General features: G+C 42.7%; 1 protein-coding gene across 4 annotated transcripts in view; it reads right to left on the bottom strand.

Annotated features, from left to right (window-relative positions):
* Positions 1-4,977: 4,977 nt before the first annotated feature.
* Positions 4,978-25,387, bottom strand: part of sap30bp (SAP30-binding protein) — a 36,472-nt gene continuing 16,062 nt past the window's right edge. The window contains exons 5-10 of one of the 4 annotated variants that reach the window (XM_021575607.3): positions 14,629-14,717; positions 8,276-8,367; positions 8,046-8,158; positions 7,825-7,928; positions 6,170-6,257; positions 4,978-5,911 (exon numbers count right to left, since the gene is read on the bottom strand). In XM_021575607.3, coding sequence (XP_021431282.1) covers positions 5,730-5,911; positions 6,170-6,257; positions 7,825-7,928; positions 8,046-8,158; positions 8,276-8,367; positions 14,629-14,717 — 668 coding nt within the window. In that variant the 3' untranslated portion in view covers positions 4,978-5,729. The remainder of the gene's footprint in view (positions 5,912-6,169; positions 6,258-7,824; positions 7,929-8,045; positions 8,159-8,275; positions 8,368-14,628; positions 14,718-25,387) is intronic. The other 3 variants (XM_021575608.3, XM_021575609.3, XM_021575610.3) reach the window with 3 other exon arrangements.

Below are 25,387 nucleotides of genomic sequence, written 5' to 3'. Positions count from 1 at the left end.
ACTCAGATAAAATAATCATGACTCTCAAGTCAGTAAAAAAGAGTCGTTCAAAAATAACGAATCGTTCGCGAACTGCACATCACGACTCTGTTGCTCAGCTGCGCCTAAACCAGTGGTTCCCAAGCAGGGGTACTAGGACTTCTGGGCCTACTTGAGTAGACCATACTGGTAAAATGGTAAAATGCACGAGGGGGTACTTCAGGGATAGGCTTACTCCAGGCAGAGCAGAATTCAGTTGATGGTAAACTAACCGAAAAAGGTTGGGTACCACTGGCCTAAACCATGCTTGAAGCTCCGGTTGTAAAACTGCGTTTGTAAAACGATGCCACATGCGCAATTGAAGGATTATATAAATACACGTGGTGGCAATGTGAAACTTGGATCCCCCGATTTTGTTTTAACAAAGGCCAAAAATGCTATCAAAATACATTTGCCAAAGCTGCTTTTAAAAGTGTTTTTCCGCGATTTAATTAAGAACGGTTGTGTATTTAATGCTTGTCTGAATACATATTTCCTTCATATGGCTCCCGAAATTTGAATTCGCCTCGAGAGGATTATCCCTGTAAAATATGTGATCACATATCTTGGTTTTAAAGTTAGCAAAGATCAGAAAGAACGGGCCAATTTAAATGTATTTCCTATTGTAGAGGAAGTTGGAAAGATATTTAACTCCTGTTTATTAAGAGATCTTTCTTTATCCGGACGTGTACTTTTATCAAAATCTGAAGGTCTGTCCAGATTAGTTTATACTTTCCTTGCCTTGGATGTTCCTCTGTCAGTAACTAAAATGGTTGATACTAAATTATTTAACTTCATATGGAGGAATAAACCTCATTATTTTAGAAAAGCAGTAATATTTGGCACCCAAGGTGAGGGAGGGTTGAATGCTCTGGATATTAAAACCTCTAATATAATATTTAAGATGAAATGGAAACAAAACTATTTAAGAAATAAGGATTGCATCTGGAATATCATCCCTAATTTAATGTTCCAACAGATTGGTGGTCTAGAATTCTTACTCAAATGTAACTTTGATTTGGGTAAAATCCCTAATTAAACCTGCAAACTTTCCTAAACAAGTACTTCTAACTTGGAACCTCATGTACAAACACAATTTTTCCCCACATAGGTATACAATCTGGAAAAATAAAGACATAAAATACAAAAACAAGTCTTTGATTTTCCAGAACTGGTATGACAACAGTATTATTTGGGTCAAACAATTATTGAATAATGATGGACAACTATATGATTATCCAGAACTTATTAGAACACGCAATGTTGCATTCACTCCTGTGGAGTATCAACTTGTTGTTAGAGCTGTCCCTAAAGGTGTTGTTAGAGCTGTCCCTAAAGGTGTTGTTAGAGCTGTCCCTAAAGGTGCTTTTCTTCTTTTAGGAGAATATAACAATACTCCAAGTGCAACTGTTGAGGATTTTGTAGCCTCAATACAATTAGAATTGACATTTTAAACTACAAATGTAATAACATGTATATAAGGAAACTATGTCAATATGTTACTATTCCCTCTGCTAAAATGTACTGGAATGCAGCCCTAGGACAAGTGAACTGGAACAAAGTTCCGTTATTGTCAGGTAAATATTGTATATCTAAGGTGAAAGAAGTATGATACAAACTCATTCATAGAATCCACCCTGTAAATACCTTTATTATACACAGATTTAAAATAGTTATTGATAACAAATGTGTATTTTGTGGTTGTGACCCAGAAACTCTTGACCATTTATTTTGGGACTGTTCTTATGTCAGAAGATTTTGGTGTGAGTTAGAAGATTTTATTTTAAAAGAAACAACTATTAATGTTAATTTGAAAGACTCGGATATTATGTTTTATTTTGAACCAAATGATATGGACCCTGATTTAACTTTCCTTGTTCATTTGTTTTTCTTTCATGGAAGATTCTTTGTCCATAAAATGAAGTGGGCAGAGAACAAACCCCTCTTCACATTATTTAAGATAGAATTTATATATTATTTTGAAATGATCAGTAAATGTAAAAACAAAAAAGCAATACACACCCTAAAAGTGTTTAACAAATAGAAAATGAATCTTGATATGTAATACCCCTGTCTGTTAGGTTTTATGTACTCTTGTTTCTATAGTTCTGTTTTTTTGGATTTGTTGTGTTCAAAATAAAAACTTAAAATAAAAACAATAAAAAGGAATATTATCTTGCGTAGAACACATGAAAACAAGCCAACTAGGTAAATATGTCAACTATTATAACTATGGAGTAGTCGGATTTTGTTTTAATAACATTACACGTCAAAAATAGTAGCAAATAATACTTGGCCTATCCACTGGGTACTGGAGAAGACCCATGAGGTCTACTGGTAAAATGCACGAGGGGGTACTTCAGTGGTAGGCCTACTGCAGGCAGAGCTAAATTCAGTTGATGGTAAACTAACCGAAAAAGGTTGGGTACCACTGGCCTAAACCATGCTTGAAACTCTGGTTGTAAAACTGCATTTGTAAAACGATGCCACATGCGCAATTGAAGGATTATATAAATAAGTGATAAAGTATATAGGCTTTCAATTACTGTGCCAAGAGCTACAGTAGGCTATACTGCTGTGTGAGTTGAGCGCCGCTGTGGTGCGCATTATATACTATTTGATTCCCTTCATCTAAATATCGGAGTGTCATCAACAATCATGCATGTCAATTCAGTGCACGCAGCTTAACAGAGAAAATAAACTCAGTAAAAAAAGAAACGTCCCTTTTTTAGGACCCTGTCTTTCAAAGATAATTCGTAAAAATCCAAATAACTTCACAGATCTTCATTGTAAAGGGTTTAAACACTGTTTCCCATGCTTGTTCAATGAACCAAAAACAATTAATGGACATGCACCTGTGGAACGGTCGTTAAGACACAAACAGCTTACAGACGGTAGGCAATTAAGGTCACAGTTATGAAAAATTAGGACACTAAAGAGGCCTTTCTACTGACTCTGAAAAGCACCAAAAGAAAGATGCCCAGGGTCCCTGCTCATCTGCGTGAACATGCCATAGGCATGCTGAAAGGAGGCATGAGCACTGCAGATGTGGCCAGCCAGGGCAATAAATTGCAATGTCTGTACCGTGAGACGCCTAAGACAGCGATAAAGGGAGACAGGACGGACAGCTGATCATTCTCGCAGTGGCAGACCACGTGTAACAACACCTGCACAGGATCGGTACATCCGAACATCACACCTGCGGGACAGGTACAGGATGGCAACAACAACTGCCCGAGTTACACCAGGAATGCACAATCCCTCCATCAGTGCTCAGACTGTCCGCAATAGGCTGGACTGAGGGCTTGTAGGCCTGTTGTAAGGCAGGTCCTCACCAGACATCACCGGCAACAACGTCGCCTTTGGGCACAAACCCACCGTTGCTGGACCAAACAGGACTGGCAAAAAGTGCTCTTCGCTGACAAGTCACGGTTTTGTCTCACCAGGGGTGATGGCCAGATTCGCGTTTACCGTCGAAGGAATGAGCATTACACCGAGGCCTGTACTCTGGAGCGGGATCGATTTGGAGGTGGAGGGTCTGTCATGGACTGGGGCGGTGTAATACATCATCATCGGACTGAGCTTGTTGTCATTGCGGGCAATCTCATCACTGTGCGTTACAGGGAAGACATCCCTCATGTGGTACCCTTCCTGCAGGCTAATCTTGACATGACCCTCCAGCATGACAATGCCACCAGCCATATTGCTCATTCTGTGCGTGATTTCCTGCAAGACAGGAATGTCAGTGTTCTGCCATGGCCAGCGAAGAGCTCGGATATCAATCCCATTGAGCACGTCTGGGACCTGTTGGATCGGAGGGGGAGAGCTAGGGCCATTCCCCCCAGAAATGTCCGGGAACTTGTAGGTGCCTTGGTGGAAGAGTGGGGTAATATCTCACAGCAACAACTGGCAAATCTGGTGCAGTTCATGAGGAGATGCACTGCAGTACTTAATGCAGCTAGTGGCCACACCAGATACTGACTGTTACTTTTGATTTTGACCCCCCCCCCCCTTGTTCAGGGACACATTATTCAATTTCTGATAGTCACGTCTGTGGAATTTGTTCAGTTTACATCCCAGTTGTTGAATCTTATGTTCATACAAATATTTCCACATGTTAAGTTTGCTGAAAATAAACGCAGTTGACAGTGAGAGGACGTTTCTTTTTTGGTTGAGTTTGCAATATTTGAGAATACATTTATTTGGGAATACTTTTCGTGAACAGACATGTTTCTAGACACGCTTGTCTGTTTAAGGCTGTCATCTCCAAACCAGCCCGGAGGTACAGATCTCAAAAACGACCTCTCCAAAAACCTTGACAGATATCCTTCGCAGTTACGAAGAACTTTAACCCCTAGGATATGGTTAAGGTTGACAAGCACTCAAGTCAATTGGTGATATGGTGATCTGTTGAGTGTAAGCTGATCTGACTTCCTCTAGTAAACGACTCAGATTCTGAACTTTGACCTCTAACTGTGCTTCAGAAGACTGCGGGGCGGGGTGGTGTGTTATCGTTCCTGCTGGATGGAATTAAAGTCCGATAAAGAGAGGGATAAAAGAAAAGGAAGAAGTGAAGGATGGATGTAAATCACAACCGCACCTGGCCACAGAAATTCCCAAAGTGCACAGAAATAGATGGACGGAAAGAGGGGGAGAGAGAGAACGTGGGTAGTGGATAGAAAAGAGACAGAAGGGGAACATTTAAAGAGAGGAGAGCGAATGGAAGGGAGACAGCGAGGCAGAAATTCCTCTGGCCAGATTCAGGCCAGTGGCTGCAGTCAATAGATCTGGAACACAATAACACACAATAACATTCCTTAATTTCCTGGACAGAACATTCAAAGCTTTAGAGAACAGCATGAAAATAATTGTATGATCAAATACTACTTAAACTGTATTTTATACATAAGATGTATGTTGAACCCAAGACGACCGAACAAGAATGGACACACACTCCAATTGAAAAGGCAGTATGACGTTTGTTTTATTTACCATCATCATCATCAGTGATATATGTACATTTGTAAAAAATATTTCCGCTAAGCTCTTTGAATAAGCCATTGAAAATGAGACAAGAAACGTTGGTGCCAATGTCCATAGTCTGTCCAGTAGATGGTCAAAACACAGAACATAGGAAATAGCACAAATATACACTGTGGGTAGAAAGGAAATGATGTTATAGAGCCCAAAACTAATAGTAATATATACTGTACCATAACAGGTGGGTTGATACTGTAAGATACCATTTTACAGGAGGATGGAATAAAGAAACTAACTCAAGTTTCAGTCAAGAGGCTAGCAAGTTATGCCATAACTAGGCTACTTTCTAGGTAGGGTGGTTTTCCCCATGGATAGTCTTTAGCTAACATCAAAACACTTTCTTGTCGACAGAAAAAAAAAACAGATCAATGCATAACTTCAACAGGGTGCTGACTGGAGAGCTGGATGAAACAGGAACCTTATGTTGATATCAATGCAGAAATTACAGAAAAATTGTCTCATTGAATCTCAAGTCAGGCTTGAGTCCTGTGACCAAATGTTGTAGATCCAATCCCAGAGACCGACGGCAGTAGAGATGCAGAGGTTCATGTGACATCCATATTGTCTGAAGACATTCTTTCACCCTCCCTCTTTTTGCATTTAGTAATACAGCCACACAGCTCAATGCGCACGCACACACACACACACACACTTCCTCTCCCCATGCCGGTTCACTGCTTAGCTTTCTTCTGGATGGTGCCAACGGCGGAGATGACGGTGGTCTTGGTTCCGCTGGCGGTGGTTGTCACGGAGACCACCCCTGGCAGGGTTGCCGTGGTAGTGAGCAGTGCGGGCTGGGCCAGGGTCACGGGCACTGCAGAGTCCCACTTACTCTTCCTCTTCTGAGCCTCTGCTGGGGGTGGAGAGAGGCGGGAGAGAGAGAGAAAGTGAACGGGAGAGAAAGGGAACCAGATATACTCTATAATCTTGACCTTTTTCTCTTTCAGGAAGGTCACAACCTAAAATCAGCCAGGGATGATAATGTTTCTATGGAGTGTGGGGGGCTCATCTCTCTGCCAGTGACAGTAGAAGATGTGTTGGTGGTGATAGTTGTCTAGGGGTTGGGGCTAGGGGTTGATTTGGAACACAGTTGTGTGTGATGTGAGTGTACCTGTAGCTGTGGTAGTAGCTGTATTGGTGGTGGGAACTGCTGCATTGGTGGGGATTGTCCCTTTCTTAGTGCCCGTCACAAACTCAATCTAGGAGAGGAGAGAGGAGACAAAATACTTCACCATACTCATACTGCAGAGGGCTGAGCGGAGCCAGGCTGGGTTGTGCTGACATTGTGTTGTGATGAGCCTTAATCTCTTGGCAGGACACTTCTCTGGAAGTGTGTGGAGAGAATAAACTAGAGGCTGCTGGTGGCAACATGCCCCTGACACACAGACTGATAAAAGAGAACGGCCCGTTCTGTGATTGGTAAAACAGTAAAGGAGAGGAGTAAACGTACGTACAGGGTTGGCAAAGCTATTTTCTCTGAACAGGTACACTACATAACCAAAAGTATGTGGACACCCCTTCAAATGAGTGGTTTCGGCTATATCAGCCACACCCATTGCTGACGGGGAAAATAAATAAATCGAGCACACCGCCATGCAATCTCCATAGACAAACAGCGGCAGTAGAATGACCTGTACTGAAGAGCTCAGTGACTTAACGTGGTACCGTCATAGGATGCCACCTTTCCAACAAGTCAGTTCATCAAATGTCTGTCCCGCTAGAACTGCTGTGGTCAACTGTAAGTGCTGATATTGTAAAGTGGAAATGTCAAAGAGCAACAACTGCTCAGCCGCAAAGTGGTAGGCCACACAAGCTCACAGAACGGGACAGCCGAGTGCTGAAGCGCAGCGCCTAAAAAAAACAGTCTGTCCTCAGTTACAACACTCACTACCAAGTTCCAAACGGCCTCTGGAAGCAACGTCAGCACAATAACTGTTCATCAGGAGCTTCATGAAATAGGGTTCCATGGCCGTGGAGCTGCACACGATGCCAAGCATCGGCTGGAGTGTTGTTAAGCTTGCCACCATTGGAAATGCGTTCTCTGGAGTGATGAATCACGTTTCACCATCTGGCAGTCCGACGGATGAATCTGGGTTTGGCGGATGCCAGGAGAACACTACCTGCCCGAATGCATAGTGCCAACTGTAGAGTTTGATGGAGGAGGAATAATGGTCTGGGGCTGTTTTTCATGGTTCGGGTTATGTCCCTTAGTTCCAGTGAATGGAAATCTTAACAGTACAGCATACGATGACATTCTAGACAATTCTGTGCTTCCAACTTTGTGGTAACACTTTGGGGAAGGCCCTTTCCTGTTTCAGCAGAAATGTACATACAGAAATGTTTTTTTGAGATCGATGTAGAGGAACTTGACTGGCCTGCACAGAGCCCTGACCTCAACCCCATCGAATACATTTCAGATTGAATTGTCACGCCGATTGCGAGCCAGGCCTAATCGCCCAACCTCAGTGCCTGACCTCACAAATGCTCATGGCTGAAAGAAAGCAAGTCCTTGCAGCAATGTTCCAACATCTAGTGGAAAGCCTTCCCAAAAGAGCGGAGGGGACCAGCAGCAAAGGGGGGACCAACTCCATATTAATGCCCATGATTTTGGAATGAGATGTTCAACTTGGATGTCCACATACTTTTGGCCATGTAGTGAATATGTTTTAAACAGAGGTTGGGGATGGGGTTAAGAGGAGAGCAGGCATGGTTTTGTTTTATGCGTGTGTGGGGGGGTGAAAACGTGTGTATTGGAATTCAGGTTACCTCAGGTCCCCTCTTCAAGTCAATAAAAGCGCCCGTGTCCCTCACCTTCGTCCTGTCCTTCTTGGCTTTCTCCAGTTTATCCATCTCTACCTTCTGAGCTTTGGCTGCAGGGAGGGAATGAAAACAGTTCAGCTGATAGGACTACCACAGACTGGCAAGCACATATAGCCACAAACAAGCACATGCCTGTCCGCACACATTCACACCAATGACTTCCTTACCCAGTGCCTCATAGTAAGAGTCCTCTGACCAGCCATGAGGATCAAACATGTCTTTAGGGTAGTTGGTTCCCAGTTCATCAATGCCACAGAACTGAATGAGTTTCTCATAGATACTGCAAAGACACACATTGACATGTCAACGAAAGTATCTGGAAAAGCATCCCACGTATGATCGACGTGGTCATAACTCTGTGTGTGTGTGGCATGAATTAGTGTGTGTGTGTGTGTACCTGGGATTCCTGAACTCTTTCTTCTTCTGAATGTGGTTGTTTGTGTCAAAGTCTCCATGTAGATTCTTTTCATACAGCTTCTGGATCTTCTCCTGTTGACAGAACATATCTGATCAGTATAACATAAGAGTCAAATCCCCACTAGTATAGTTTTTACAACAAGCACTTTGTTCCTCTGTTGTGATGTGTATGTATCACAAGCCTAGATATATCAGTAAAGCCAGGTGCAGTTGTCCATAACTGGAATTGAACTTGCGACCTCCGGCCTCCAAACCTACCAGTGTATGAACAGCACAAAATGACTGGTCAATTGGTAGAGAGGCGTAACAAGTTAGCTTAGCCCCTACAGTGTGTTAACTGATGCGAAACATGGCAGCTGAACTTGCCAAAGGATGAAGCCAGGGTCTTTACTCCAGCCTTGACCCATACAGAACCAGTCAAAAGTTTGGACACACCTACTCACTCCAGGGTTCTTCTTCATTTGTACTATTTTCTACAATGTAGAATAATAGAAGACATCAAAACGAAATGAAATAACAAATATGGAATCATTCAGTAACCAATAAAGTGTTAAACAATCCAAATATATTTGAGATTCTTCAAAGTAGCCACCCTTTGCCTTGATGACAGCTTTGCACACTCTTGGCATTCTGGTGTACAGAAGATGGTCTTTTACCAAATAGGGATAAGTCCATATTATGGCAAGAAAAGCTCAAATAAGTAAAAAGAAACAGCAGTCCATCATTACTTTAAGACATGAAGGAACTTTAAACTTTTCTTCAAGTGCAGTCGCAAAAAACATAAAGCACTATGATGAAACTGGCTCTCATGAGGAGCGCCACAGGAAAGGAAGACCCAGAGTTACCTCCGCTGCAGAGGATGAGTTCATTAGAGTTAACTGCACCTCAGATTGCAGCCCAAATTAGTTCAAGTAACAGACATCTCAATACAACTGTTCAGAGGAGACTGTGTAAATCAGGCCTTCACAGTCGAATTGTTGCAAAGAAACCACTACTAAAGGACACCAATAAGAAGAAGAGACTTGCTTGGGCCAAGAAACACGAGCAATGGATATTAGACCAATGGGAATCTGCCCTTTGAGTCAAATTTGAGATGTTTTTTAACCGCCGTGTCTTTGTGAGACGCAGAGTAGGTGAACGGATGGTTCCCACCATGACGCATGGAGAAGGTGTGATGGTGCTTTGCTGGGGACACTGTCAGTGATTCATTTAGAATTAAAGGCACTCTTAACCAGTATTGCTACTACAGCATTCTGCAGTGATACGACATCCCACCTGGTTTGCGCTTAGTGGGACTATCATGTGTTTTTAAACAGGACAATGTCCCAACACACCTCCATGCTGTGTAAGGTCTATTAAACCAAGACGAGAGTCATGGAGTTCTGCATCAGATGACCTGGCCTCCACAATCACCCGACCTCAACCCAATTGAGATGGTTTGGGATGAGTTGGACCGCAGAGTGAAGGAAAAACAGCCAACAAGTGCTCAGCATGTGTGGGAACTCCTTCAAGACTGTTGGAAAAGGATTCCAGGTGAAGATGGTTGAGGCAAAGGGTGGCTACTTTGAAGAAACTAAAATATATTTTGGATTTGTTTAACACTTTGTTGGTTGCTACATGACTCCATATATGTTATTTCATAGTTTTGATGACTTCACTATTATTCTACAATGTAGAAAATAAAGAGAAACCCTTGAATGAGTAGGTGTCCAAACGTCTGACTGGTTCTGTATATCTGACTGACAGGGCTCTGAATGGAGCCATTGTGTGTCTGCAGTTTCTGAGACCTCAGAGCAATACTTGGCAACCAGGCTCCTGGGAGACGCAGGGAGCTGGGCCTGTCAACTGGAGCCAGGGGTATCCACAATGATAAATTAGCCTTAAAACGGACAAGATGGAGGATTGGAATGTTTTTGCACTACTGTATCTACAGTACTCAAAACAGTCAGTTCAATTAGGCCAAATAGTAGGACAACAGTATTGAGATGTTTATTTTTTGAGATACAATGGTAATAATGAGGGCCAGTACAATAATGAGGCATACTAAAACAATACAGACCACACCCTGGCTACTCATTGGCCTGAGTCTTAACTGTCCCCAGCCCTTCCTGTGTGTGCTGGTGTTAGTTGCAGCCCGAGGCAAGGTAGTGATTCATCAGTGATTCACCTGATAGAGGGGTAATTAAGAGAAGGGAAAGGATATACCTCGTCAGTTGCACAACTGATTTAATTCCACCCGAAATGTGTCTTCTATATTTAACCCAACCCCTCTGAATCAGAGGTGCGGGGGGCTGCCTTCAGTCGACGTCGTCAGCTCCCGGGGAACAGTTGTGGGTTAACTGCATTGCTCAAGGGCAGAACGGAATATTTGAACCAGCAACCTTTTGGTTACTGGTCCAACTCTCTGAACCGCTAGCCTATTAAGTAAGTGTGTGCGCACACCATGAGGTAATGCTATAAAGTGCTGAGCTGTTTACTCACCAAAACATTCATCTTCACCTGCCTCAACACCTACATTTATTGATCTAAGTGTTGCATATTTCTCCCTCATGGTTAGGGTTAAGATTTGGGAAGGATATGCTGATCCTAGATCTGTGCATGATGGCAATGTCTACCGAGAATGCCAACTTATTTCTGAGGAAAACCTTGGACCAGTGTAAGGATTGAGAGACCGTATCTAGAGGGATGGAATGTTGATTGACAGAGAGCTGACCACTGAGATGTTTTGTCTGTCTCTTCCTACATGTTGATGTTATTCTCCCACTGGAGGATTCTGCTCTCCAACAGTCTGGAACATTCTTGAACATTTACCAACAACTGCAGAACACTGCTTGTCTGGCAGCTGGCATTGAACTCTTCTCAGACTTTGGCAGGAGGGGCATTTTACAACCTAGAAACCAATATCTCAGACACACACCTTATCTGTTCTCATACCCCGCCAATTTCAGTACATCATACACTTACAGTGAGGGAAATAAGTATTTGATGCCTTGCTGATTTTGTACGTTTGCCCACTGACAAAGAAATTCAGTCTATCATTTTAATGGGAGGTTTATTTGAACAGTGAGAGACAGAACAACAAAAAAATCCACAAAAACACACATCAAAAATGTTATAAATTGATTTGCATTTTAATGAGGGAAATAAGTATTTGACCCCTCTGCAAAACATGACTAGGTACTTGGTGGCAAAACCCTTGTTGGCAATCACAGAGGTCAGACGTTTCTTGTAGTTGGCCACCAGGTTTGCACACATCTCAGGAGGGATTTTGTCCCACTCCTCTTTGCAGATCTTCTCCAAGTCATTAAGGTTTCGAGGCTGACGTTTGGCAACTCGAACCTTCAGCTCCCTCCACAGATTTTCTATGGGATTAAGGTCTGGAGACTGGCTAGGCCACTCCAGGACCTTAATGTGCTTCTTCTTGAGCCACTCCTTTGTTGCCTTGGCCGTGTGTTTTGGGTCATTTGTCATGCTGGTATACCCATCCACAACCCATTTTCAATGCCCTGGATGAGGGAAGGAGGTTCTCACCCAAGATTTGACGGTACACATGGCCCTGTCCATCGTCCCTTTGATGCGGTGAAGTTGTCCTGTCCCCTTAGCAGAAAAACACCCCCAAAGCATAATGTTTCCACCTCCATGTTTGACGGTGGGGATGGTATTCTAGGGGTCATAGGCAGCATTCCTCCTCCAAACACGGTGAGTTGAGGCCAAAGAGCTCAATTTTGGTCTCATCTGACCACAACACTTTCACCCAGTTGTCCTCTGAATCATTCAGATGTTCATTGGCAAACTTCAGACAGGCATGTATATGTGCTTTCTTGAGCAGGGAGACCTTGCAGGCGCTGCAGGATTTCAGTCCTTCACAGCATAGTGTGTTACCAATTGTTTTCTTGGTGACTATGGTCCCAGCTGCCTTGAGATCATTGACAAGATCCTCTCATGTAGTTCTGGGCTGATTCCTCACCGTTCTCATGATCATTGTAACTCCACGAGGTGAGATCTTGCATGGAGCCCCAGGCCGAGGGATATTGACAGTTCTTTTGTGTTTCTTCCATTTGCGAATAATCGCACCAACTGCTGTCACCTTCTCACCAAGCTGCTTGGCGATGGTCTTGTAGCCCATTCCAGCCTTGTGTAGGTCTACCATCTTGTTCTTGACATCCTTGGAGAGCTCTTTGGTCTTGGCCATGGTGGAGAGTTTGGAATCTGATTGATTGATTGCTTCTGTGGACAGGTGTCTTTTATACAGGTAACAAGATGAGATTAGGAGCACTCCCTTTAAGAGTGTGCTCCTAATCTCAACTCGTTACCTGTATAAAAGACACCTGGGAGCCAGAAATCTTTCTGATTGAGAGGGGGTCAAATAATTATTTCCCTCCTTAAAATGCAAATCAATTTATAACATTTTTGATGTGTGTTTTTCTGGATTGTTTTGTTGTTATTCTGTCTCTCACTGTTCAAATAAAACTACCATTAAAATTATAGACTGATCATTTCTTTGTCAGTGGGCAAACAAAATCAGCAGGGGATCAAATACTTTTTTCCCCTCACCGTATCTGTCTGCTAGGGGTGTAACTGTACACATGTTCATACCAACCCTTTCGGTACGTGGACATTGGTTCAGTCCGCATTGTGACGCTGAATGAATACATGAAAAATATATCCCCAAAATAAAAACACAAGGCCTATAGGCTCTGCCTACGCTGCAGTGCCTCAAGTAAATTTGAGCATCATTTTTTTTTGTTCCGGCAATTCCGTTAAAACTAGAGCCTATGCACACGTTGTAATCAAAATTCTAATCTTACTTGGCGCATTTCAAACGGTCCTTTTGTGGAACTAGCTCTGTACGATGGCGAGTGGTGGGGTCAATAAACCAGGAGGATTTTCCATCATTTAAATCTCCAGTTTGGGAACATTTTTGGCTTCCCAGTAGATTACAACGGCGATGGACAGAGTGAGTACGTCACCGTTGTTCAATAAGAATAACCTATGTCAGTGGTTTCCAACTCCAGTCCTCGAGTACCCCTGACAGTACACACTTATTGTTGCCCAAGACAAGAACACCTGATTCAACTTGTCAACTAATCATCAAACCCTCAATGAGTTGAAGCCGGTGTTTATTGTCTGGGGCTACAACAACGTGTGCTGTTGGTGGTACTAGAGGACTGGAGTAGGGAAGCACTGGCCTATGCAGCGGCCAACACCTCAAGCATGTTTTTATGCCAACATCACCCCAGTATTCCTACCACCGGAGCAAGACGGAAACAAGAAGAAAAAAAAAGAAAAAAAAAAACTTTGTCTCCCCTCTTCATTCAAGCAGCCCTTCATGGCCAAATCTGACTGGGCCAAAGAAATTACAAGAGCGATAGGTATGTTTATAGCCATGGATATGCGCCCACTCACAGCCGTTGAGAGGAATAGGGGGTTTCAGCACCTCGTGAAAGTGCTCGAGCCACGTTACCAACTTCACCCACCCGCACCCATTTCAGCAAACAGGTACTACGCACTCTATAGAAGCAAACTAAAGATGAAGTTGTCAATTGGCTAATGCAGCCTGCGTTGCGATGGATGGACCTCCAGGGCTACAGAGAGCTGCTTGACAGTGACAGCCCATCATTTTACACCGGAGTGGGAAATGAGAAGTACGTGCTACAGACACACGCTCCTGTTACGAGTCACACAAGTGTGCATAATGTATCTCTTTGTAAGAAAACATTATGGCATAAGCCTATACAAGGTCTCAGCCATGTTTACATATTGATTTCACACATATATTGCACATAGTGCTGTTGCGTAATCGTGTGTTTTCAATTAAGAAAATACAAAAGTGTTATTCCTGATGGTGCTCTCATCAGGCATTATATGACTCATGATCATGTGTGGAATCAGCAATACAAAAACTTAGGATTTTCTTAAATAAACTCAAATTAACTACAGTAACTGTTTACATTTCATTTCCCCCCGCTGTGCAGAAACCGAACCGTGAACCAAAACCGCAATAGCGACCGAACCGTGGGTTTGGTGAGCCGTTACACCCTTACTGTCCTCCCTCCAGTAGTCTGCTACTTGTTGACAGAGAGCTTACCGTGTCACTGCTGACTATGGTGGTACTGCAGGCCAGTGTGACAAATGTGAAAGTGATGGTTGTTTAGACCAGGTGACCAGACCAGTTTAGACAGAGGAATTTCACAGGTATGTAAGATGTGCAAGAGTGGTGGTGACATAGCACAGGCAAGTTCAGGTGAGTCGAAATATGGTTAAGTAAAGATACAGTACATAACTAAAGGTAAGTAGGGGTGTGAGTGGAAGACAAATCCCAGGTGTGTGTACCTGTAGGTGACTGGAGCAGCGCCCTGGTGGTTCAGGGGGAATCCGGATCTTGTCGGGTGACATGTTCCTCACTTTCTCTGAGAACAGAGCTGGGGCGGAGATACAGAGAGAAACAACCAATCAGAGGAGCAGACGACAGACAGATATAGATGCTGTATGGAAGCCGGTGACATTCTAGCAGCTACTTCTTTATCTTTAGAAGTGAACCCAGAAATTATGTCTGTAAAGTCAGTGAGTATTGAATCAACATGTTTGGTGCATTCCTAAGCTGACAGTTGTTCTGTGTGTGTGTGTATTTGTTTGTTTGTTCGGAGCATCTGGTCCTGGTACGAGACCTAGGCACCACACCCAGTCAGGGAGTGTCTGTTGGGGCCTGTGAAGAGAAACAAGGCTCCACTTTTTTCAACTCTTCCCTCCTTTCTCTGACTCCAGGCCAGGCATTCTTCAGTGTCACTAGAGCCTCCTCAGCGGGAGAGTATTTTACAGTCACTCAGCACCGTCAATCTAATAAGGCTTTAAATCAGAGGTGTTGAACTCATTTTGCCCCGGGGGCCGCATTCATTTGTCAACGAGCTCCGGAGGGCCACACTGAAAATTGGTTATATATCCTCGCTGTCAAAATTTGCTAAACATTGTCCTCTATCTATTGTTTTTGGAACTGTCGATGCTCCTTGACTGTCTAGTGATTATTAGCGACCTGGACAGTCAAACTATGAATGTCGGTCTCCTGACTGTGCACCGTGACCCAGAAACCAACCTGATCTCAAAGTTTCAAGATGGGATTTGGCGTAACGTCTAATTTAGACCCATGTGGTTACATGGCTCAAGAAATTGCAGGAATATAGGTCCATTATCATTTCTACACAGTTTCAATTTGGTTTAGGTCATTTTTAAAAGTATATTGAGTTCATTTCCCCCTGGATCCGGCCCGCATGTTCGACACCCCTGCTTTAAAACGGTTGAGAAAAATAAAAAAAAGTGGCTAACTGAGCAAGTACACACACTTGCACAGACAGGGGTCCACGCACACTCACTAGAGTAAACAGAAAGAAACCATAACAGAGTAAATGATGTACTCGGTGACAAGCACACACTAAAACACAAATATTGCACTTGGCTGCATGAACACTTATGAACAATAGAAAATACCAAGGCCTGGGGTGGGGAAAAACCTGACCAGGCACGTCAGACGAGTCAAGGGCCCTAGCATGAGCATGTGTTGCTTTCCATGAACACAGGCTGCCATGTGTGTGTGTGCGGCAACAGGCACATAGGAGACATACTGTACAGTGATAGTGATCCGGATTAGGGTTGAATATCAGGAACCCGTTACCAAGATTGATCACCCAAAACCACTCCCGGAAGACATAACTGCGAGAAACCGGTCAATTCAAATAAATTATTTATATGAAAAGCATGGCCTGAAATGGAACTTAAATTATATGCGATGTCTAAATCTGGCTTCTCTGCGGCCTTCTCTTTGCATGATGAATCATCAACGCTCAGGGTGGGGACAGACAGCCCATCTCAATATGGAGCGCAGATCACAACACATGTAGACCCATCATCTCATCATGGTAACTTTTTGTTCTTGTGAAAGGAAGGACTACAAATTGCTGCAGCATAGTCTATGCCACAGTAATATAAAGACAGAATGCGTGTCTAATTTACACATCTCCATCTGGTTTTGGGAGGTCGCCTTATTTTTAAAAATCAATCAAATGTATTTATAACGCCCTTTTTTTACATCAGCAGATGTCACAAAGTGCTAGTGGTAAAGATTTAATTTTTTCCAATTGCAGCTGCAGAGTTTTAAAATAGCCCATCACTCAAATATTGCTGGTTGAAAATCAGTGAACGCACGAGCACTCTCTCGCAGCCTCTCTCTCTCTCTCTCTCTCCCTCTCACTTCCATTCAAATTGCATCTAAAATAGATAATCCTGTTAAAGACTGATATATATAGCAAGTCTAGCCTACCTCCTTCAGGTAATAAATTTAATGCACTATTAGCCTTATATTTAGCTAATGAATGACAGTTTACGCATAATAAGCTTCTAACTTATTGCTCGTCTCTTGAGCAATACGCACGCACCTGGCTTCTCTCCTTTAAAAACGCTCCTTAGCTCTTGGAGTCCCATGCAGGAAAATCTAGACGAGGACAGCTTGCTGGACATCGTTTTTTTTTAAAATATAATTTCTTATTCCAATAGACTATTAGAAAAGGGACACGAGCTCTTGTTTGCTGAATGTTAAATGCAGCAGCCAATATAACTCACGGGTAGTTTGAAAGAAGAGCTAACGTGTGATGGCACTAGGCTATTATATCTAGATCTAGGTGTCTATGTTTTTCTGTCGTGCAATAGCCTATTTTTCACATATATAATAGCCTATATATCATATATGTATTGGATAACGGCACAATCATTTGGGATTTTTCAGGCTTGGGCTCATTAAATGTCTAGTGTAGGGCTCATAATGTATTTAATGTATGGCTCATCAGGCTCAGGTAGCATCAGGCTTGAATTTTCAATCAAAGCTCTAATCTATCTATCTATATGCTTTTGAATGACACTTTCAGTTTTGGCAGGAAATACCAGGTTACCCAGGTGGAAAAGTGATTCATCATTCTAAAATACCAGGAAAATATTCAACCCTAGTCTGAAATCACAGCTCCCTCTAAACCACAAGAGGCCCCGCCCTGCATGATCACCTCTGACTAGGCCTGCCTTAAGCTACTTCTGAATAACAGTAGCTTGAACAGGGGTTTGATATAGCAAGATAAGAGTATTTTCTTTGGAAAATTAAAGCAACCGTGCGTTAATATGAACAAATTTTTTTGGGAAGATGTTCAAAGCTTTTAAAGCAATAAATCAAATCGTATTTGTCACATACACATGGTAATCAGATGTTAATGCGAGTGTAGCGAAATGCTTGTGCTTCTAGTTCCGACAATGCAGTAATAACCAACGAGTAATCTAACCTAACAATTTCACAACATCTACCTTATACACACAAGTGTAAATGAATTAAGAATATGTACATAAAAATATATGAATGAGTGATGGTACAGAACGGCATAGGCAAGAAGCAGTAGATGGTATTGGTTATATGAGATGAGTAATGTAGGGTATGTAAACATATAAAAGTGGCATTGTTTAAAGTGGTAGTGATACATGTATTACATCAAGATGCAGTAGATGGTATAGAGTACAGTATATACATATGAGATGAGTAATGTAGGGTATGGTATGTAAACATTATATGAAGTGGCATTGTTTAAAGTGGCTAGTGATACATTTTTCATCAATGTTCACATTATTAAAGTGGCTGGAGTTGAGACAGTATGTTGGCAGCAGCCACTCAATGTTAGTGGTGGCTGTTTAACAGTCTGATGGCCTTGAGATAGAAGCTGTTTTTCAGTCTCTCGGTCCCTGCTTTGATGCACCTGTACCGACCTCGCCTTCTGGACGATAGCGGGGTGAACAGGCAGTGGCTCGGGTGGTTGTTATCCTTGATGATCTTTATGGCCTTCCTGTGACATCGGGTGGTGTAGGTGTCCTAGAGGGCAGGTAGTTTGCCCCCGGTGATGCGTTGTGCAAACCTCACTACCCTCTGGAGAGCCTTACGGTTGTGGGCGGAGCAGTTGCCGTACCAGGCGGTGATACAGCCCGACAGGATGCTCTCGATTGTGCATCTGTAAAGGTTTGTGAGTGTTTTTGGTGACAAGACGAATTTCTTCAGCCTCCTGAGGTTGAAGAGGCGCTGCTGCGCCTTCTTCACCACGCTGTCTGTGTGGGTGGACCAATTCAGTTTGTCCATGATGTGTACGCCGAGGAACTTAAAACTTACTACCCTTTCCACTACTGTCCCGTCGATGTGGATAGAGGGGTGCTCCCTCTGCTGTTTCCTGAAGTCCACGATCATCTCCTTTGTTTTGTTAAGTGTGAGGTTATTTTCCTGACATAACACTCCGAGGGCCCTACAGGAGAGGGCTCAGAACGCACCCTTGTGGGGCCCCAGTGTTGAGGATCAGCGGGGTGGAGATGTTGTTACCTACCCTCACCACTTGGGGGCGGCCCGTCAGGAATTCCAGTACCCAGTTGCACAGGGCGGGGTCGAGACCCAGGGTTACCTTAGCTTTCTTGGGAACAGGAACAATGGTGGCCCTCTTGAAGCATGTGGGAACAGCAGACTGGGATAAGGATTGATTGAATATGTCCGTAAACACACCCTCCAGCTGGTCTGCGCATGCTCTAATATGGCAACTGCATGGGCTAGTCCAGAGTGTAGTCTATATTCAGCAGATACACACAGAAAAGCTGCAAAAATTGACATTGAAAGGCAGGCAGGCAGACAGTGAGACAAACCGGCATTGAGAAAGGCAGTGAGACATGTGGAGGTCACTGCCAGACGACCAGAGCGGAAGCCGACAGAGCTCAAGGCTCATTCAACAGCCAGCCAGACAATTCAACTCCCACCATTAAACAGACAAAGCCCATCTTCATGCTGCTTGCTGGCCTGGCACTGCGTGAGACCTTTAGACCAGAACTCTGTGACATTTCCTCCTAACAGAAGCCGACCCAGTGGAACAGAATGGGCCCAGGGATGGAATGTACAGTGACAGTCTCAGGCCATGATGATGAGTCAGAGTGAAGACACTGGACAGTGGCTGTGTTTTTCAAAAAGCTTTGTCAATTTCCCTGTCTGTTTTGTTGGGAGTAATGTGGCGAAGGGGTGGGGTTATACAGAGCATGTATGACATTCTATTTTGGCATTAGCAGGCTCTAGTATACACAGTAGAGGAAGTGAAGGTACGATGGGTACATACTACTGTTTTATGGCCTAACACTGTAGGGCAGTGTGTATCAGCCAGGGCCACTCCCTGTTCTCTCCTGCCGTCCTGCTGCTTTTGTTACACTCATATCCTGCCTAGCTCTGAGCACGCACACGCACGCACGCACGCACACACACACACCTTCCGTCAGCTAATGCTGCCCCAACGCCCACCGCTTGTGTACCTGCAAGTGAGTATAAGTTGACCACATGACTCACAGGCCCAACGGGTGTATGACCGTTTCCTGTGGCACATTTATAACCTGAATTACCCCGTCTGAAGACAAACAAAGACGTATTGTACTGCTTAGGGTTGGGCGATATCACGACAGCATCGTCTATCGCCGATGATTGATAGCCATCGTCGATTGTGAACTTGACTGGCGTTTTCGCAGTGCACAGCAGGGACAAGTGACACATTCCTATTTGCTCTAGACTATTTAAATAAATATGTTATATACAGAACGCAAGAGAATAATGTAGGCCAGACAGAGCGGAGAATTCCACCAAAGCAGAACAAAATGTCCAGTCAGAAAATATTGTTTCCCTCTCTCTGCCAGTTGCATGGGCATTAGGCTATATCCTAAACCTTTTCATTTGTTTTAAGTTTTTATAAACAGACAATTCTTAGCTATCCTTTGTCTAGCGGTTTAAAAAAACGTTGGCAATATTCCCTTCGCTCTCTCTCCATTCGATAGGCTATGAATATGACTTTGGGCTATAGGCTAACGTTACGCTTTAAAACATTTTATACATGGCTTTTTCAACAATGAACGTAACAGAGTTCCATTTCAAAAAGTTGTTTGAATTGCCCCCCAAAATTAAGGTAGCCAGAGGACTAATAATGAGAGAGAACAAACAAACTATCAATAGCCTATAGAAAAATCTAAGTTTAATCAGGTTTAAGCTTATTAAGAAATAAATTATCCATACGGGGTCGGGAAATAAAATTTAAATAAATCACCGCATGAGGTTGAAAATAGGGGTGTGAATGTTAAAACGAAATTGAATCCCTAACTGAAGCAGTGTTTTTTCCTCCACAAAATAATGCATTTAATCAAGATCATTAAGTGACATATCCAAGGTAAAACAAATGAAAATGCACATAGGTTGCTGTCCTTTCAGCTGCTTGATGTGATTGTGTGTTAGCTTTAGTTGGCTAGCTAGCAAAGGAGAAGTAACGTTAGCCTAGCTATCCTCTATAACCATCTTATTGACCCGACAAATCAGCTAGTTGTTGCCTATTAATAAAATATTAAATCCTTCTTTTTTAAGTTCTTGTCTTTCGTCATTATTGGGCCTCTGCTAGCTAGCTACATGCCAAGGATTTGTTTAGCAAAGAAACGTGGAATGAACGAGTCAAAACATGAGAATATCATTAACGACCAGCCTATTTGGTTAGCAACTTCAGAACTAACTACTGGCTTTTGCCCAAACTATATAATTTGGTGGAAGGATGAAATAAACAGAATTTACTAATTTAGTTAATGAAAACATGTCGTTAATCCTTTTTCTTTAAATATGTTGGCAACCACTTTATAAAAGCAAAAAGCAATATACAACTTAATGTTTGGCAAGCATCCACACCAGCAGACCGTTTATCATTCGGCAGTACACCTGTCAATCAACTGATCAACGCACCCTACTGCACACTGTAGGCCTATTAATAACGTGGTACACCACAGACCACTCAGTGCTTTCAGGGTGAGTTTATTGTCATAGTGACAACTGGTACTCGGGCCGAGCCAAATTCAGCTTATCTGGCCCAATTAACTGTTTCGTTTCAGGAGTAGGGCCATTTGGAGGTTATTGGGGTGAAATGACAATATCAATACAACAAAAAAACGAAGAATTGTGCTTTCTCACCTCCAAGTCATGGAATTTGCTAGGTCATTAAAAGCAAACATTTGAGACAGTCTCTGCAGTCCTATAGCTATCAGAGGGGGTCCCTAATTTAGAGAATCTAAATGCTTTTACTACAGACTATGGCAGTAGTGCACATTCACTTCCATAGCAGTTGTTCTAGGCTACCAGCATGCAAAATAAACATGCACATCCTCTTACAAAAAAAATCACTGCTGTTAAAAAGTAAAACTGCATTACAATGAAATGATTGTTGCTTAATTATAGGGCTACCCCTAGTGGCTACCCTGCCTGCCGTGTTGGACTAGTAACCGGAAGGTTGCAAGTTCAAACCCCCGAGCTGACAAGGTACAAATCTGTCGTTCTGCCCCTGAACAGGCAGTTAACCCACTGTTCCTAGACCATCATTGTAAATAAGAATTTGTTCTTAACTGACTTGCCTAGTTAAATAAAACATTAATGCTAAGTTGCGTGTGGCTGTGTTGGCTTCTAATGACTAGATTTTGTTTCTGTACACTGTTTGTGTTGCACATTTTATTTTGTTCCCGTGAATGCAATTTTGATGTTCTATTATGACTAACTACATTTGTTTTCAGAATTATTTAAAATATCCGACTACAATCCACCAGGATTTACAAAACCCTTTTTTTTTTATCCCTATAATTTTTGGCTTGTCACCAAAAACACTCACATTTTTACAGATGCACAATCGAAAGCATCCTGTCGGGCTGTATCACCGCCTGGTACGGCAACTGCTCCGCCCACAACCGTAAGGCTCTCCAGAGGGTAGTGAGGTCTGCACAACGCATCACCGGGGGCAAACTACCTGCCGTCCAGGACACCTACACCACCCGATGTCACAGGAAGGCCAAAAAGATCATCAAGGACAACAACCACTCGAGCCACTGCCAATTCACCCCGCTATCATCCTAAAGGCAAGGTCAGTACTGGTGCATCAAAGCAGGGCCTGAGAGACTGAAAAACAGCTTCTATCTCAAGGCCATCAGACTGTTAAACAGCCACCACTAACATTGAGTGGCTGCTGCCAACATACTGACTCAAATCTCTAGCCACTTAATCATTAAAACTGGATGTAATAAATGTATCACTATTCCCTTTAAACAATGCCACTTTATATAATGTTTACATATCCTACAGTACTCATCTCATATGTACAGTATATCACAAGTGAGTACACCCCTCACAATTTCGTAAATATTTGAGTATATCTTTTCATGTGACAACACTAAAGAAATGACACTTTGCTACAATGTAAAGTAGTGAGTGTACAGCTTGTATAACAGTGTAAATTTGCTGTCCCCTCAAAATAACTCAACACACAGCCATTAATGTCTAAACTACTGGCAACAAAAGTGAGTACACCCCTAAGTGAAAATGTCCAATTTGCGCCCAATTAGCCATTTCCCCTCCCCGGTGTCATGTAACTCGTTAGTGTTACAAGGTCTCAGGTGTGTTAAATTTGGTGTCATCGCTCTCACACTCCCTCAAACTGACTGGTCACTGGAAGTTCAACATGGCACCTCATAGCAAAGAACTCTGAGGATCTGAAAAAAATGAATTGTTGCTCTACATAAAGATGGCCTGGGCTATAAGAAGATCGAGACCCTGAAATTGAGCTGCCAATTGGCCAAGACCATACAGCGGTTTAACTGGACAGGTTCCACTGAGAACAGGCCTCGCCATGGTTGACCAAAGAAGTTGAGTGCACGTGCTCAGCATCATATCTAGAGGTTGTCTTTGGGAAATAGACGTATGAGTGCTGCCAGCATTGCTGCAGAGGTTGAAGGGGTGGGGGGTCAGCCTGTCAATGCTCAGACTATACGCCGTATACTGCATCAAATTGGTCTGCATGGCTGTCGTCCCAGAAGGAAGCCTCTTCTAAAGATGATGCACAAGAAAGCCCGCAAACAGTTTGCTGAAGACAAGCAGACTAAGGACATGGATTACTGGAACCATGTCCTGTGGTCTGATGAGACCAATATAAACTTATTTGGTTCAGATGGTATCAAGCGTGTGTGGCAGCAACCAGGTGAGGAGTAAAAAGACAAGGTCTATTGACAGACGATGAGACGTTTTATAGATTCTGACTGTTAACGATATTTTACTCTGCGTTACTGTACTCTGCGTTACTGTTCTGTCGTGTCCTGCATATTCACATTAGGCCAATCCTTCATTTACTTTTTTTTAAATGCTTACATTGAGTGTCATGAAAAGCCAGAAAACGAAAGATGTTGACGTGTTGTGAGCCCTCGGAAAGTCCTAAAATATGCCCCTGACCTCCGTGGTAGAGGAGGATGTAAGGAGCAAGTTGCTCTTTTTCTGAAGACATCTCTACGCTAGTAATACCATGGAAATACTTTGGAAATGTTTTTAGCCAGCTGAGTCCACAAAGTTTCTTCAGGAATGTCATTTTCAAGTTCTTTTAACATCTCAAATTGATACATTTGTAGGTCACTAATTCTCTTCACTGCAAATCTGACCAGTCACACAACTCTTAGGAATAAAATTAAACAATCTGCCTTATGTACTATGTGTCCCAGTGTTGGTGCATGTAATGTCTGTGGGTGAATGAAACAATTACTGTGTGCAAATCTGGGGGGGAATGGTGATGCAGAATTATTTAATGCCGTTGCTTTATTTATTGTAAATATGTTGCAGATTTAAACTTTAATAGACAAATAGAAATGTAATGAACAATGTTTTCAATATCCAATACTTTTTACAGTAGTCAGGTGGTCATTACCAGGTATTTGATTGATTGTCAAATGTTTTATCGTCAGAGGGACAAAAAAAAGAAAAAAAAACCCTCTGAAAGTGATCCAAACTATATCTCTCCTTACCGTTCTCTTTTTGTAGTTATTGTTGTAGTGTGAACGCTAATGTTCACTTGAATTAGCTTTTTTCTTTGTCGTTATAGTTATTGTCCTTGGTATGGACCGCCCTTTAGTCGGGAGTTATTACGCGATAATCTTCAGGTTCTCGTGCCTTATTGCAACAGGTCCCAATTATCATCATACATTTTTTTTTTTTTTACAGATAGGCCTACCTAACAGGCTGACTAAACCTCTCACGTCGTGTGCACGAGTGCTGCAAAATCAATTTAGAAATCGGTGTTATTCAATTATTGCGTCTGCGTTGCCAAGGTCTAAAATAGAAATCAGTTATATTTCTGACGCAGATAGCGCTCCAAGTCCTGCCTCTCCCATCTCCTCATTGGTTTATAGAAGCAGGTACCCACGTGACATCTCCTCATTGGTTATACCCACGTGGGTGACTGAAAGACGAACGAGGTCAGTGGCAGTAATGCACCTCATTTATGAAAGTTGCCAATCGCAATATAAAGTCAAGAGAAGAAAAGGCCTGGAAGGAGGAGAGATGACTAGAAACGATTCGGTTGACCGTTTTGTGTGTGGATTAATTGGCGGCATAGAGGACCTTGTGCATTTCAGGTAAAATAACTCAATATATCCCAGGACAAATTAGCTAGCAACAGCAAGCTAGCTAAATAGGACAAATTAGCTAGCAAGTGCAAGCTAACTAGCTAAATTGCCATCAATGTTTAATGCTTCTCGACCTGTCCCCAAATTAATATAATTGGTTCAGAGTTTGTTTTGATATTTTAACCTGCGTGTCGTGATCGCATTTGGTGTGGGGGGGACAAAATACATTTATGCACGATGGCACACAGCCGGTGTGGGTTCCGTGTAATGCAACAATAATGTAATGTTAGTAAGAGGGGTATGCGTCTTTCACATGATTTGCAATGGCCATAAAGAGCTCTGCAAGTCATCCTAGTTAACAGCTGGGAAAGAAAGCGCTGATTACAGAAATGTTTGCAGTTGATATGGCCTACTAATTTGCTAAATTAAGGGCTGTAAGCGCCATTTGAGCCACGACTTAAGTCTTTCATCAATATCACTTCAACCTTTACTCCAGTTTCAATAGACACAGTTAAGACAAAAAAAAAGCCTCTGACTCGCTTGACTAAGATAAACATTTCTAGTTGTGGTCAAGCAAACACTCCCTAATTTCTGACCAAAA

Source organism: Oncorhynchus mykiss, chromosome 20, assembly GCF_057628025.1.
Source record: "Oncorhynchus mykiss isolate SJ-2025 chromosome 20, ASM5762802v1, whole genome shotgun sequence".
Taxonomy (NCBI): domain Eukaryota; kingdom Metazoa; phylum Chordata; class Actinopteri; order Salmoniformes; family Salmonidae; genus Oncorhynchus; species Oncorhynchus mykiss.
The sequence above is the reverse complement of the archived record's forward strand: the minus strand, read 5'-3'. Positions and strand labels throughout refer to the sequence as shown.